The 14,106-nt window shown below is 48.9% G+C and overlaps 1 protein-coding gene across 4 annotated transcripts in view; it reads right to left on the bottom strand.

Annotated features, from left to right (window-relative positions):
• The window catches only part of FAM171A1 (family with sequence similarity 171 member A1), a 131,273-nt gene that overhangs the window by 53,720 nt on the left and 63,447 nt on the right, over positions 1-14,106 (bottom strand). For all 4 annotated transcript variants that reach the window (XM_067030482.1, XM_059059170.2, XM_067030481.1 and 1 more), the window contains one exon: positions 4,233-4,460. In XM_067030482.1, coding sequence (XP_066886583.1) covers positions 4,233-4,460 — 228 coding nt within the window. The remainder of the gene's footprint in view (positions 1-4,232; positions 4,461-14,106) is intronic.

Below are 14,106 nucleotides of genomic sequence, written 5' to 3' on the forward strand. Positions count from 1 at the left end.
ATTATTACATTATAAAATAATATAAATATATATTTAAAATACATTTTAAGACACGGATGGTCAGTAACGTAAAGGGCGTTTTGAAGGGGTCAGACTGAGCTGGCCAGAGGCCGCTGCAGTAGCCCTGAACTGTTGCAAAAGGCCTGAGCTATAGAGGTGGAAATAATTAAGATGTGGAATCACAGTCTTTAGTGGATGGATGACACTTCACGTAGCTAAATGTGTTCCTACCTGCTGCCAAAGGTAAAGGGTACTCTCCTTTTGCTGTGGTTCCCTGTCGCCCAATATGTACCCCCTTCCATGCAAGGGAAAAAAAAACCCCACATCCTCCAGGAACTACTGTAAAGGATGAGAAAAGAAATCTATTCTCAAATCTCATAAGAACGCGTATGCAAACAAAACCACGTGTGGACGTGTAGTAAAGTACTTCTTTTTTAGTTTCAAATTTTAAAAATATTTTAGAAGACGGTTCCAATTCTTCTCTCCTCCTCACTCAATTACCTGAAATACCAGAAGTGCACCTTCAAAAATATGCGTGAGAACAATAGTATACTCTGTTTTTCAGAGCAGACCCGTCTAAATTTTGCTCACGTTTCCTGTTAGATTCTAGTTAAGAGGATCTTGTTATGTTGACAGGGCCAGCGGAGAGAACGAAAGACATGGGAGAGTCCTTGAAAATTATTCGGTCTAATTGATGTAGCTTTAGAACCTAGAGACTTGGGCTCAGAAAGCTGTGACGGGTCCCCATGTGTGGGCAAGAGCTCGGGGCGGGCAGGCCTAGAACCCAGGCATCTTCAAGCCTAGAGCCCAAAACTCTTTGAGTTAAACTACATTTTTTGTTCACCGTTATTTACTCATTTGAGAAGAATGGATATTACGAAAATGGTTGCCTTTTTCTCAAATGATCATGTTAACAAAGTCAAAAGAAATGTCATTAAAGTCCAGTCCGTCCTTACTTGTGGGTTCAGTATTCGCAAACGTGCCTATTTGCTAACGGTCATTCGTAACCCCAAGTCAATACCTGTGATGCTTTCTACCTGCACGTACAGAGGGGCCAAAAGTCTGAGTCTCCTCCCAGCTGAGGCTGACCGAGGCGACAGAGGCTCTGCCTTCTCATTTCAGCTCTCACGCCATACGCATCCTTCCTGCAATCAATTTAGTGCCGAGTTTTTGCATTCTTGGGCTTTTTGTTGGTGATTTCCCTGCTTCAAACAGCCCCTGAGTGCTGGCCCAAAGTGCTGGCCGGCGTTTCTAACTGCAGGAGGCTGGGATGTGCCTTATTACACGTTAGGCGAGCTTCCGTCAGCCGTGAGTTACGCCGCTGTCGGCCATAAGTTCAACGTTAATGAACCAACAATATACATTGAGTCAGGTCTCTTGCAACAGAAACACACAGCAAACAAGGAGATGTACTGATCAGCGGATGAAAACGTGACCAGAGGCTCTCAGGAACCTAACCCTGCACTTCCCCCGGCAGCAATGGCTCAGGATTCACGAACTCAGTGTTCACGGTGACTCTGCAGAACGTAACTCCTGTGATGGCGAGAATCAGTGGTATTTTGTGCTGCTGCCCGCCCCCCCCCCGCGCCCCCCCCCCCCCCCCCAGCAAAGGTGGAGCTCAGGTGTCTGGATACCGGTTAGACTTCCCCCAGGCGTGTCTCCAGTGGCTGCTCAGTGTGAAAAATGGGGGAGGTCAAACATTTTCTTTAGCAAGAACCTCACAAGGACCACCTTTCGTACCGTGCTGGCCCTCTGAGGGTTCTGCCCAGGCCCGCTCGCCTCCACTCTGGGTGAGATCATTGTCCTGGGTCTCCCTTAAAAGCTGCCCATGACTCCAAACTCCACCTCCACCTCCACCACCTTTGCCTGAGCCCCAGGCCTGGAGAGAGGGGTGCACCCGGGAGGCAGGACGAGGGCTTCTTTCAGCCCACGGCGTTAATCAACCACGTCAACTTGAGGGAAGCGCAAGGTGGCGGCTCTCCCGAGCCCACCGCCTCTCTGTAACCCCATCCGCTCCGTCACCGGCCAGAAACCCGAGATTCAACTTCCATTTGTTCTGCTTTGTCCCTCCCCTCACACCTCTGCCACCCATCCTCCAAGGCTTTCTGGATTTTGCCTGCTAAATACTTCTCAGGTTCGTCTCCTTTGCGCTAACATTTTGCTAAAGGATTTCCTGAGTTGTACCTGTTTCAAATCCGCTTTCCATAGCTCTCAGAGCAGTGGTCCCAAACTAAAGTGAACGTTTTTATCCATAAATGCCCTGGGTAGGGGGTGGGAGTTGCTTGTGAAAACGCAGATTCCTGGGTCAATCTGCCCGGTCTGATGGTTGAGTCCTGGAATCTGGACCTTTTTACAAGCACCTTCTGACGCTAATATCTATTCATCCTCAAGACTCAGCCCCCCTCTCAGCCTCTCCAGGAAGCCTTCCTCCATTCGCTCACCAGCATCCCCGTAGGCACCTAAATCTATCAGAGCATCGATCCCCTCAGGAGGAATCGGGTTCTGTGGCTGTGACTTCATAACTAAACGATGAAGTCCCTCTAGGGGCGAGTTCTGCGTCTTTACATCTGCATCCTCAGCGGCCGGGGTAGTGCCTGGCCCACAGGAGCTACTCGGTAAGTGTACGTTGAACTTAAAGAGACTTCTGTGGCTGAGGGTAGATGCTGGGGCTGGAAAAGACGGGCGCAGTCCCGCTCAGCTCGCACGTGCCCCAGAGGCAGCGGGGACCCTGAGGGGGCGTGTCCAGAGGCACACAGGTGAGCTCTCATGTCGGCATTTCGCCAGGCACTGTGTTAGACTCTACGCGTGTATCAAGCCCCTACTGCGTTGTAGGTACTGTGAGCTAGTGCACCTACATTAACTGCTTCTCACTCAGCGCCCCTCTACTAGGCGGTTATCAGCTCCCTTTTGCGGAGACTGGCATCGAAGCCGAAGGAACCCAGGTCCAAAGGCCATGCCTCTCCCACCCGCCCACCGCCCCGCTAGCCTCCTCACAGCGATCGATCGTGCAGGCAGGTGACGTGGTCCAGGCACTAGATGGGGCCTGAAGTGAGGGCACGGAAGCGGCACTGTCTGCTGCTCCCCACCTACTCCATCCCCAGCGGAACCCACGTCAGGGACCATCGTAGCCCCTTGTGGCAGACCTGCTGCTCTGCAGTGGTGAATGGTGATGTGCTGTTGTGATTTATGGTAAGTAATATATATTTGGTCCTGGTCTCATTCCTGCCTCACAGCTCCTAAAACCCTTGGAATTTCCTAAGTGATAAGGGCAATAAAGGTATCTTTTGTTATTTATAACGAGCCACTTGCCATGGGAGTTTCAGTTAATATAGTAATTTTGGGAAGGCCCCTAGATAACCCAAGGATGGGGGCCGGTTGCCAGGGGAAACCACCACGTGATTAGAGGGTTGGAACTTTCGGTCTCAACCCCCCTGAGCTCCAGGGAGGAAAGGAGAGAGGGCTGGAGGCTGACTAAATCCCGAATGGCCAATGATTTAATCAGTCACGCCTACCTAATGAAGTTTCCATAAAAAACCGAAAGGATGGGGTCTGGCGAGCCTCTCGGTCGGTGAACACTTGGAGGTGCCGGGAGGGTGGTACACCTGGAGGGGATGGAAGCTCCGCACCCCTTCCCACAGACCTCGCCCTACGCGCCTCTCCCATCCAGCTCTTCCTTTAATAGACTCTGTAATAAACTGGTCATCTAGCAAGTACCCAGCTGGCGTCACAGAATCCGCAAACGGCTGGATGTGTGGAAAAGCGCCCACACGTTCGGTGATCAGACAGGCCAGAAGTGGGGCAGAGCGTTGCGAGGGGAAGAAACACACAGCGGCGTTCTTCCTGCGCGGGTGACAGGCGGGAGAGAGAAAGACGGCCTCGCCACCATGCCCCACCTTCTGGCCAGCCGTGTTGCTCTCAGACCCTGAAGCGAGACGAGGACGCCCCATTTCAGAGCACTGCCCCAACCCCATCGGCTGGTCGCGATCAGCAAGGTGCAAGCGGAGCGCTGGGGAAATGAGTTCCATTAACGGACAGCCACGTACAACCAGCTTCATACCGGGATCCCACCTTCCCTGCACACCAGGGGCCCCAAGAGCTGAGGCAGAGAACGAACAAGTAGTGTCCCGATTGTCTGACTTAACCCTGAACACCCACAACATGGTTCCTATGTCTGACTCCGTCCCTAGGCTGACTAGGAGCTCTGTTTGAAAGAAGGGTTAAGAGCACCTCACCGGGTAACCGGACTGGCTTCCACGGCGCAGAGTTTGGCACGTAGGCGTGCTTCGTGGCGGCGACCGTCAGCTGACTGCCCAGCTTGTACTGGAATTTGAGGAAGGCGACGCCATCTGTCCCCGAGGTGCCAGAGGCGATGGAGAGCTGGTTGGTGAAAATCTCAATGAGGGCATCGGGGACAGGCTGATGGGTGCTGGCGTCACTGATGTGGACCTTCAGGGTGACCTCTGGAAGAAGGACAGAGCAACAAAGGACAGTGTCTATTAACTGGGCAGCTCCAACAGGGATTCTGCTATAACCACGATAGGCGGTAGGAAACGGGATATGCTAAGAAAATCTCGACCTGCATCCAAAATAGAAATCATTTTAACCGGGAATGTTCTCTCCTTGGAGGTCCTTTTTTTACTTTACGTGATTTCTTTCTTACCTTCCTCAAAACCACTGCCCATAACAAACTGCTTTCCCCCTGGCTCCTCCCGGCTCACACCGACAAATAATTGAGAGAAAATGTCTCTCCCTTTAAATAAACACAATGCTCTTTTATCCTGCCCAGCACTGCTGGCAAACAACAGCCTCAGCAAGGCTCTCGGGCTGCTCCAGAAAGACCCTGTAGGTGTTAAGATTTGCAGCAAATTCTTCAATGGTCCTGGTGAAACACGGATGTGTAGAGCTCAGGGTTGCTGTGCTAGTAATCATGAAGACGTTACTGAAAAGTAGGCAAAAATACCTTTAAAAGGGAGGACCCAAACAGCGGAGGAGGTCAGAAGAAGAAAAAACATAAAAGTAAACATTTGAAAAGATGGCCGAAGTTGAGTTAGTAGTATTGGCAAAACCAGAAAACAGAGGTGGGAAATGGCCAGCTCCAAATTAACGGTAAAAATGGCACTGGAATGGATCATTTTCATTGATTCACGCAAGAGGTGTACATTGAACGGTTACCCCACACCTAGAATCATGAGCAACTATGCACTAGCACAGTGGCGAAGGGAAGGGAGTAGACAGCTAAGTGCTAAGCCCGGGGGGCATCTGGTGGAGGCACCAAGGGGGCACTTACAGAACAGCACGTGCAAAGTCCCAGAGGCAAGAGAAAGCCCTGCTTCCTGGAGAAAAGGAAACAGGAAATAGGTTCTGAAAGCTGGAGGGCAAGTGCGAGGGGTACAAAGCCCAGGGAAAGACAAGGCTCGAGAGGCCAACAGGGGCCAGATCAGATATGGCTTTATAAGTGACCTAAAAGGATCGTTCTCTATCCTTTATCGTTCTTTATCTCGATCGCTCTTCCACCTTGGTAACTTGGTGGATATCAAATTTATGCGTAGATGGGCTTCCCCGGTGGCGCAGCGGTTGAGAGTCCGCCTGCCGATGCGGGGGACGCGGGTTCGCGCCCCGGTCCGGGAGGATCCCACGTACCGCGGAGCGGCTGGGCCCGTGAGCCGTGGCCGCTGCGCCTGCGCGTCCGGAGCCTGTGCTCCGCAACGGGAGAGGCCACAACAGTGAGAGGCCCGCGTACCGCAAAAAAAAAAAAAAAATTTATGCGTAGAAACACCTGGTTTTGGATGAAGGATGGACTCGGGGATTGGCAAGACTGGAGACGGAGCAGCTAGTTGAGAGGCTTCTGTAATAACCCATCAAGAGATGGTGGCGGACATCAGTGAAAGGATGCTGATTCCAGAACGATCAGTGTGTTCTGCTCCAAGAAACCCCTTTTGCTAAGGTATGAAGGGAGCAAATGGTAGCCAGTGACCTAAGTTCACTAGCCACTTAGAGGCACCACTTGCCGTACACTGTGAGCTGCCTCAGCTCTGAAAGCCTTACTGGGGATTTGGGAGAGGGAGATGGGACGAGGAACCTGTGAGCAGGGGGGCTCATGTTTAAAGAGCCACTGGAGAACCGCTGGCTCAGTGGAGAGACCCCTGGGGAGGTCAAGGCTGGCTGGGGGCAACCGGAGAGTTGGGGGGGAGGGGTCCAAGCTAGCCTCCAGGGAACTGCCCAGCGTGCATCTCTAGAGTCCTAGGCAATTCACACTCTAGGTTTGGCCCTCGGCTCTACCAAGCTCTAGCCACGTGGCCTTGGGCAAGTTACTTATGGTTTCCAGGTCTCGGTCTCCTCACCTATAAAGGGGGGATGATAACGACATATATCTCAGTATAATTACAAACGCGAGCTAGCGCCATTACGTTATCCCAGTCACTACGCGTGAAAGCATTCGGTCACGGTGTCTGAGGGTCCGAGGACAGGGCACACGCAGTGAGGAGAGCTGGAGGGGAAAAGGGTGTGAAACCAAGTGGAGGGCTGAGACATCCTTCTCGGGGGCGAATAACTCAATACCCCAAGCTCTTCCTCAGCTGGGGCCACTACAGTGAGTAGAAGTTCTTTTGGTTCGAGAACTTCCACCTTGGTAACTTGCTGGCGATCTTATGATGCAAAAGCAACCTTTTCAATACTGAAAATTTCACTTAGTCGATTATTTTCTCACCCTTTTTTCACATACCGATAAGATAGGCTGGGAGCCGGGACCCTTGCGCAGAATGACTGCACCTGGACAAACGTCTCCTTAAGCAACAGAATAGAAAGAAACTATAGGGCTTCCCTGGTGGCGCAGCGGTTGAGGGTCCGCCTGCCGATGCAGGGGACGCGGGTTCGTGCCCCGGTCCGGGAAGATCCCACGTGCCGCGGAGCGGCTGGGCCCGTGAGCCGTGGCCGCTGAGCCTGCGCGTCCGGAGCCTGTGCTCCGCAACGGGAGAGGCCACGACAGTGAGAGGCCCGCGTAGCGCAAAAAAAATTTTAAAAATAAAAAAGAAAGAAACTATAAAGGAATAAAAAGTAACTGCACGCATGCACAGTTGGAAAATTATGAACAATAAGATACAAAAGGCCACAAACCAACCGCCACTTCTTAGGGGCCGGGAGCAAAAGCAGGGTCCTGTGCATGGTCCCTGCACACAGCACCAGCAAGGGGGTGTGCAGACCACCGAAGCGACGTGTCCTGCCCGGCCCAGAGACCTGCCCCTGTGTTATCCCATTTAAGGAACCAGTTCGCCCCTCCTCGGGGAGTCAGCAAGGGCACCTATTACTTGTTTCTGCTCCCTCGTGCTGCAGCCTCCCCAATAAAACCTTGCCTGAATTTTTCGGCTGGCCTCTTCTCAATTTCTACTGATTAAAGAGTCCAAGGGCTCGGTCAGTATCACTTACTTAATCCATTTCTTGACTAGAAGACCGTAAGGAACCCCTAAAGAATCCTAGATCTTGGTGCTATATAAGGTCTGCACCAAATAAATCTCTCAAAACCTTGTAGAGGGGCTTCCCTGGTGGCGCAGTGGTGAAGAATCTGCCTGCCAATGCAGGGGACACGGTTCGAGCCCTGGTCCGGGAAGATCCCACGTGCCGCGGAGCAACTAAGCCCGTGAGCCACAACTACTGAGCCTGCGCTCTAGAGCCCGCGAGCCACAACTACTGAAGGCCACGCACTGCAACCACTGAAGCCCGTGTGCCTAGAGCCCGTGCTCCGCTACAAGACAAGCCACTGCAATGAGAAGCCCCGCGCACAGCAGCAAAGAGCAGCCCCCGCTCGCCGCAACTAGAAAAAGCCCGCGCGCAATGACGAAGACCCAACGCAGCCAAAAATAAAATAAATAAATAAATAAATAAATAAAATGCCTTAAAAATAAAAAAGCCAATTGATGAAACCATTTGTGGAAAGAAAAGAAAAATCCCAAAAACCCTGTAGAGAAAAAAAGTGCTACAGAAATTGAACCTGGTTACTTCATACTACAGGAAGAGAAAACTGCCAAAAGAGGGATAAAACCAACATCAAGAAAATCAAGGATACGGCATTACAAAACATATTTAGTTGATTCCTTCCAATCTTATTGTTAACGCAGGTTTGCAGTATGTACAAACACACATTTTTCTTATTGAACTGGGGTCTTCCTTGTCCCCAGGTGGTATGGGAAGTTATAAATGAATTAACACACGCATAGCAGAAATCATCTCAAACAGGGCAAGTGGGAAGGTGGCTTTGTAGCGATGCAGTGATGATCTTTGTAATCTTACGGTAATGCAACATATACTAACACCTGGGATTACAAGGTTTCTGCTTTCTCTTAACTGTTTGCTGAGAAGGCAAAAGCAGCTGAGATTTGGAAAAAGCTAAAGGATTTGTGAATGGACACAAGAAAGGAGTTCTCCTATAATCAACGTCCCAGATTCTACCACTTGAATTGCTCCTAAAATGGGAAGCCTAGTTTATGTTCTGCAATTGTAGTCCTTGGAAGAGATGATGTAGCTACTTCTTTGGGTGTGCTAGGATGTGAAAACATGTCACTATAGTTAAGAAATTATTACTGACCACTGGGGTATCATATTTTTAAAACGTTTGCAATTTGCTTTATTCATATGACAGTACAGCATGAACAGACCCCTTGTTCAGTGGTTCTATATCTAGTTCATGTTTTTAGAAGTGAACTTCATCTTTTAGAGCAGTTTTAGACTCACAGCAAAGTTGAGTGGAAGTCACAGAAATGTCTCACCGGGGTATCATTTTTATAGAAATACTTATATTATCCATTCAACAGCAAATAAAACGATTTCCACTAAATGGCAAAACCAGGGGAGTGATCTTACAACGAGGTGGAGCACTATTAACTATTTATTCATCTCATCTTGCAGATAAAAGGAAGCCCCGACACGTGGCCACAGACCTAAATATGCGTTAAGATCCAGTCCTGGGCGTATATCCGGAGAAAACTCTAATTCGAAAAGATACACGCACCCTCGTGTTCACAGCAGCACTATTCACAATAAGCAAGACTTGGAAGCAACCTAAGTGTCCCTCGACAGATGAATGGATAAAGATGATGTATTACATACATACAATGGAATATGACTCAGCCATAAAAAAGAAGGAAATAATACCATTTGCAGAAACCTAGATGGATGGACCTAGAGATTATCATACTCGGTGAAGTAAGTCAGGAAAAGAAAGACAGATACCATATGATATCACTTATATGTGGAATCCAAAATATGGCACAAATGAACTTATCTACAAAACAGAAACAGACTCACAGACATAGAGAACAGACTTATGGTTACCAAAGGGGAAGGTTGGGGGAGGGGGAGGATAAATTAGGAGTTTAATAATAAATTAATAAATTAGGCATTAGCAGATACAAGCTACTATATACAAAACAGATAAGCAACAAGGGCCTACTGTATAACATGGGGAACTATATTCAATATCCTGTAATAAACCATAATGGAAAAGAATATGAAGGGAATATATATATGTATGTGTATATATATATATATATATATATATATATATATATATATGACTGAATCACTTTGCTGTACAGCAGAAATTAACACAACTTTGTAAATCAGCTAGACTTCAAAATAAAAAAAAAATAAGATGCACTATGTTTCTTTCTTGGTCCTGACAGCTGATGTATCCTACTGAGATGGGGCATCTGATTACTAATTCGAAGCTGGGACATGATTCTCTTACCCTCTACCCTGAACATCCATCACCAAGTTCTGCTGATTCTGATTCCGGAATATAGATCTCAAAGCCGGCCTTTCTTTCCCGTCCCTTGTTAACACTGCCCTATCTCAGGCCGTGGAAATCTATCACCCAGACTGCTGTTCGGCTTCTTCACAGAAATTGCCACTGTCTTAAGACCCGATCCCTGAGCTCCCACTGAAGCCAGTATTTCAGGGAGCCACCTGAAATACTGATCTCACCACTTCCTGTCCCCCTTCAAACCCAACAGCGCTCCCCACCAAAGGTGGCCGAGGGCCGGATGTGGCCAGCTGCCTGTTCTGTGTGGTCCATAAGCCGAGAATGCTTTTTGCCACTTGTAAATGATTGGGGGAAAAATAAATTCAAAAGAATAATAGTGAAATGAAAACTACCTGGAACTTGAATTTGTGTGCATAAATACAGTTTCATTGGAACACAGCCACACCCAGTGATGTACATATCGTCCAAGGCGGTTTCTGCATTTCGATGGTGGAGTCTAGAAGTTGTGACAGAGCCCTAAGGCCTGCAAAGCCTCAACTATTTACTTTCGGCCCTGTAAAGAAGAATCTGCCCACCCCTGCCCTACACGATCCATTTTAAGGCACCCAAGTCCTCCGCAACCCAGTTCCACCTGATCCGCACATACCACAGGCCCCAGACACTGTCCCCTGCGTTGCCTGCTTTACGAAACGCCGGTGTCCAACTTCGCTTTCCTGTTGCGAATGCCTGTTCATCCTTTCAAAGTCCTGGTTAAGGTTTATTCGAGAAACTGCTCCCAACTCACCAACTGCTCTCCACGCTGGGTTAGAGGCCCCTCAGCACTGTATACACTGAGGCTGTTCCCTCTCTGTCTCCTTCTCAGTCCGTTTTTCTTTCTTTTTTTTGTTTGTTTGTTTTGCGTTACGCGGGCCTCTCACTGCTGTGGCCTCTCCCGTTGCGGAGCACAGGCTCCGGACGCGCAGGCTCAGCGGCCACGGCTCACGGGCCCAGCCGCTCCGCGGCACGTGGGATCTTCCCAGACCGGGGCACGAACCCGCGTCCGCTGCATCGGCAGGCGGACCCTCAACCACTGCGCCACCAGGGAAGCCCCTCTCAGTCCGTTTTTACTGCACACCAACAATGTGGGTCGACAGCGGTGAATGGACCCCCAGCTCCGAGGCGCTCTTGGCTTTAGACGTTAAATACACAAAGAGCAAGTACAATTCCAAACTGGGAAAAATGCCTCCAGGGAAAGCTGGGTACCACAGGACAGCAGGATGCAGGAGAGCCGAATTTCAACTGCGAAGGTCTTTCAGGGAGGTGTTACGTAAGCTCAGGCCTGAAGGATGCACAGGAACCTGCCAGGCAAGGGGGCGCAGGCGGGGCTACAGACACGTGGAGGTGAGAATGGCCCGGCTGCTTAAACGCAGTTAGGACCAACGCGGAGGGAAATCCCGCACAACAGCTACTAACCGGCTCCTAAGACTGCGGTGTGGGAGCCACCGGCCACAGGTGGGTGTGTCAATTCAAGTTTACCTTCATTACAATGAAATTAAATTAGAAATTGAGCTCCTTGGATACACCCGGCACATTTCAAGTCCCCAACAGCCACGTGTGACCACTGGCTCCCATACCGGACAGCACAGAGAGAACATTTCCACCAACGCGGAAACCTCTACCAGACGGCACTGATGGTGCATGACAAACGCTCACCTCAGAGTCTGAGTAAGGAGACCCAGGGTATCTGGGTGGCTCAACAAGCTCCCACGGAAAGCACGTCAAGTGTGATTCTGCAGCCTGCCTGGATCTGACCTTGACTCGAGGCCCCTGCGGTGACTTCCAGGCTCCATGTGTCCTCCACCCCACAGGTAGCCACACTACCTCCCAGACTCGGCTCCTACACAGCTCCCACCCCCAATTCAAGGAGCTGCAAGGGGGCAGGCCCTTTGGGCTGTTTCTTTCCTTGGCAACCTCCCCCCACAAACCCATTCCCCGGGGCTCCCTCCCTCACCTCCTGAGCCTCTGCTTAAATGCGGCCTTGACTGACCACTGGTTATTTCTTCTAAACTTTTATTATGGAAATGTTAGAACACATATAAAAGTAGAGAAAACAGTATGAGGATTCCCCCCCGCATTGATAAGCTTCAAATATCAACTTTCTACCATTCTTGTCTCATCTGTGCTCCCCGCACCCGATTTTCCCTTCCCTCCCTCCCCCTCCCTCGGCTCCCCTCCTCTTCCCTCCCCCTCCCTCCCCCTTCCACCCCTCCCCTCCCCCTTCCCTTTCCTTCCCCTTCCCTCTCCTCCTTCCTTTCATCCTTCTTTCCTTCCCTTCCTCATTTTTTTTTTTTTCTGAAACATTTTGAACCAAATCCCAGACATCATAACATTAGGTCACATCATCTCCCCATAAATACTTCAGTTTACAACAGATGAGGATTTTTTAAAAAAAATACCCCAAATGCCATTAACAGACCCAGTTTATAGAACAACCTCTTTATATTGTCTCACACCCAGCAAATATTCAATTTTCTCTTGATTGCTTAAAAACAATCGTTTTTACAATTCTGACCATCCTCTCTAAAATGTCAATCCCAACGTCTCCCTGAACTTCTGATATTATCATGCTCTGCCTTTTCTTTTATGCATTACACGTATCGATTCTAACATGTTTCTAATTTATATGTGTATTAACTGTCTGACTCTTCTGGGACATAAACTTTGAGAGAACTGTTTTGTCTGTTTCTCTCCCCATCTTTATGCATGTATCCCAAGCACATAGAATAGTCTCTGGCACATAGGCCCTCGATATCTATGTTGAATGAATTACTAAAACTAACAAGCATTTCTGGGTATCATCTGGTATATGGCCTAAATAGACCTGTTTTTTGTTTTTGTTCCATTGATTTCTTATGCACTATTGTTTTATTACTATTACTGTTAATTAATTTATTTTGTTTTGGCTGTGCTGCATGGCTTGCGGGATCTTAGTTCCCCCACCAGGGATTGAACCCAGGGCCACGGCAGTGAAAGCACTGAGTCCTAACTACTGGACCACCAGAGAACTCCCCGTCATTATTGGGGTTTTTGTCCTCATTATTTTTTAAAATAGAAACTATCAAAATTCATTAGAGGAGCATTAATCAATCCAGATAACTAATTAATTGTACTTAATCGGAAAATATTTACTGATCAGCTACTATGTTCTTGGTATTATACTAGGGACTGTGGAAGATGAAAAAGGAAAAAAAGACATGGTTACTGTTTTTAAGCAGTTTACAGTTTTTTGGGAGGTAGGGGTGGGGAGAGGTAAGGCCAATCCACATGCCAGAGAGCAAAAAGGCTGAAGCTGGATAAGACAGAGGGGAAAAGATAGAGCAAAAAAGAGACTAAGAGGGTCTGGAGTTTACAAACATAAACACAAACTAACAAAGAAAAAAGATCTGAAAGTACCTAGAGAAGTAAAGGTGATGTAGGGGTGATATTAACAACTTAAAAAGGGGTACCATTGGCTACACAAGCATGTATGGTATGAATACTGGCCGTGATCATGGTTTATTGAATTCAATGCGGGAACGCTTCTTGGAAGAGAAGAAAGTTGAAGCTGAGACTGGAAGGGCGGGTGGCACAGGAAGATGAACTTTGATGGCCAGCCCAGCATTTTCGGAAGATTTCAGTATGTTCCTGCATCACGTTTGGTCTAAGGCAGAAGCCAGAGACTTGTTTGCCCAGCTGCCCTGGTAGCTGAGGTGGAGGAATGGATTCTGGCCTTGCTAACCTAACTTCTGCCCATCTGCTGCACCCTCATGCTGGATTCTGATTTAGAAGACAGCAGGTGCTAAAGCAGGTGCTAATAACAAGGCCCTACTGAAGAGCACAGGGAACTATGTTTCATATCTTATAATAAACTATAATGGAAAAGAATCTGAAAAAAAAAAAATATATATATATATAACTGAATCACTTTGCTGTACACCAGAAACTAACACAACATTGTGAATCAACTGCACTTCAATAAAATTAAAAAAATAATAAAAAAGCAGGTGCTTTTTTCTGACCAAGGGACCAGGGAGGAGACGCCTGGCTGGGGGCAGCGGTGTGAGCGGCCCCGTCTCAGGGCAGGAGGGCGGTGAGGGGGTCCCGGCTCAGTCTCCTCATGTGGCTGTGCACCTCGTCCTCACAGGAGTTTTGCGAGCTCCCCAGCTGGAGCGGGAAGGCGTGGGGTGCACCCCCCAGGTTCTGTGCTGTCCTGGGATGACCCTATACGACAGAAGACCATCGCTTGGAAACTGCACCCACCTGGTTCTCCCCCCACCCCCGGGCCTTCCTTCTCAGTATCTGTGATGGTTAATGGCATATGTCGACGTCATGGG

Source organism: Kogia breviceps, chromosome 3 (assembly GCF_026419965.1).
Source record: "Kogia breviceps isolate mKogBre1 chromosome 3, mKogBre1 haplotype 1, whole genome shotgun sequence".
Classification (NCBI taxonomy): Eukaryota; Metazoa; Chordata; class Mammalia; order Artiodactyla; family Physeteridae; genus Kogia; species Kogia breviceps.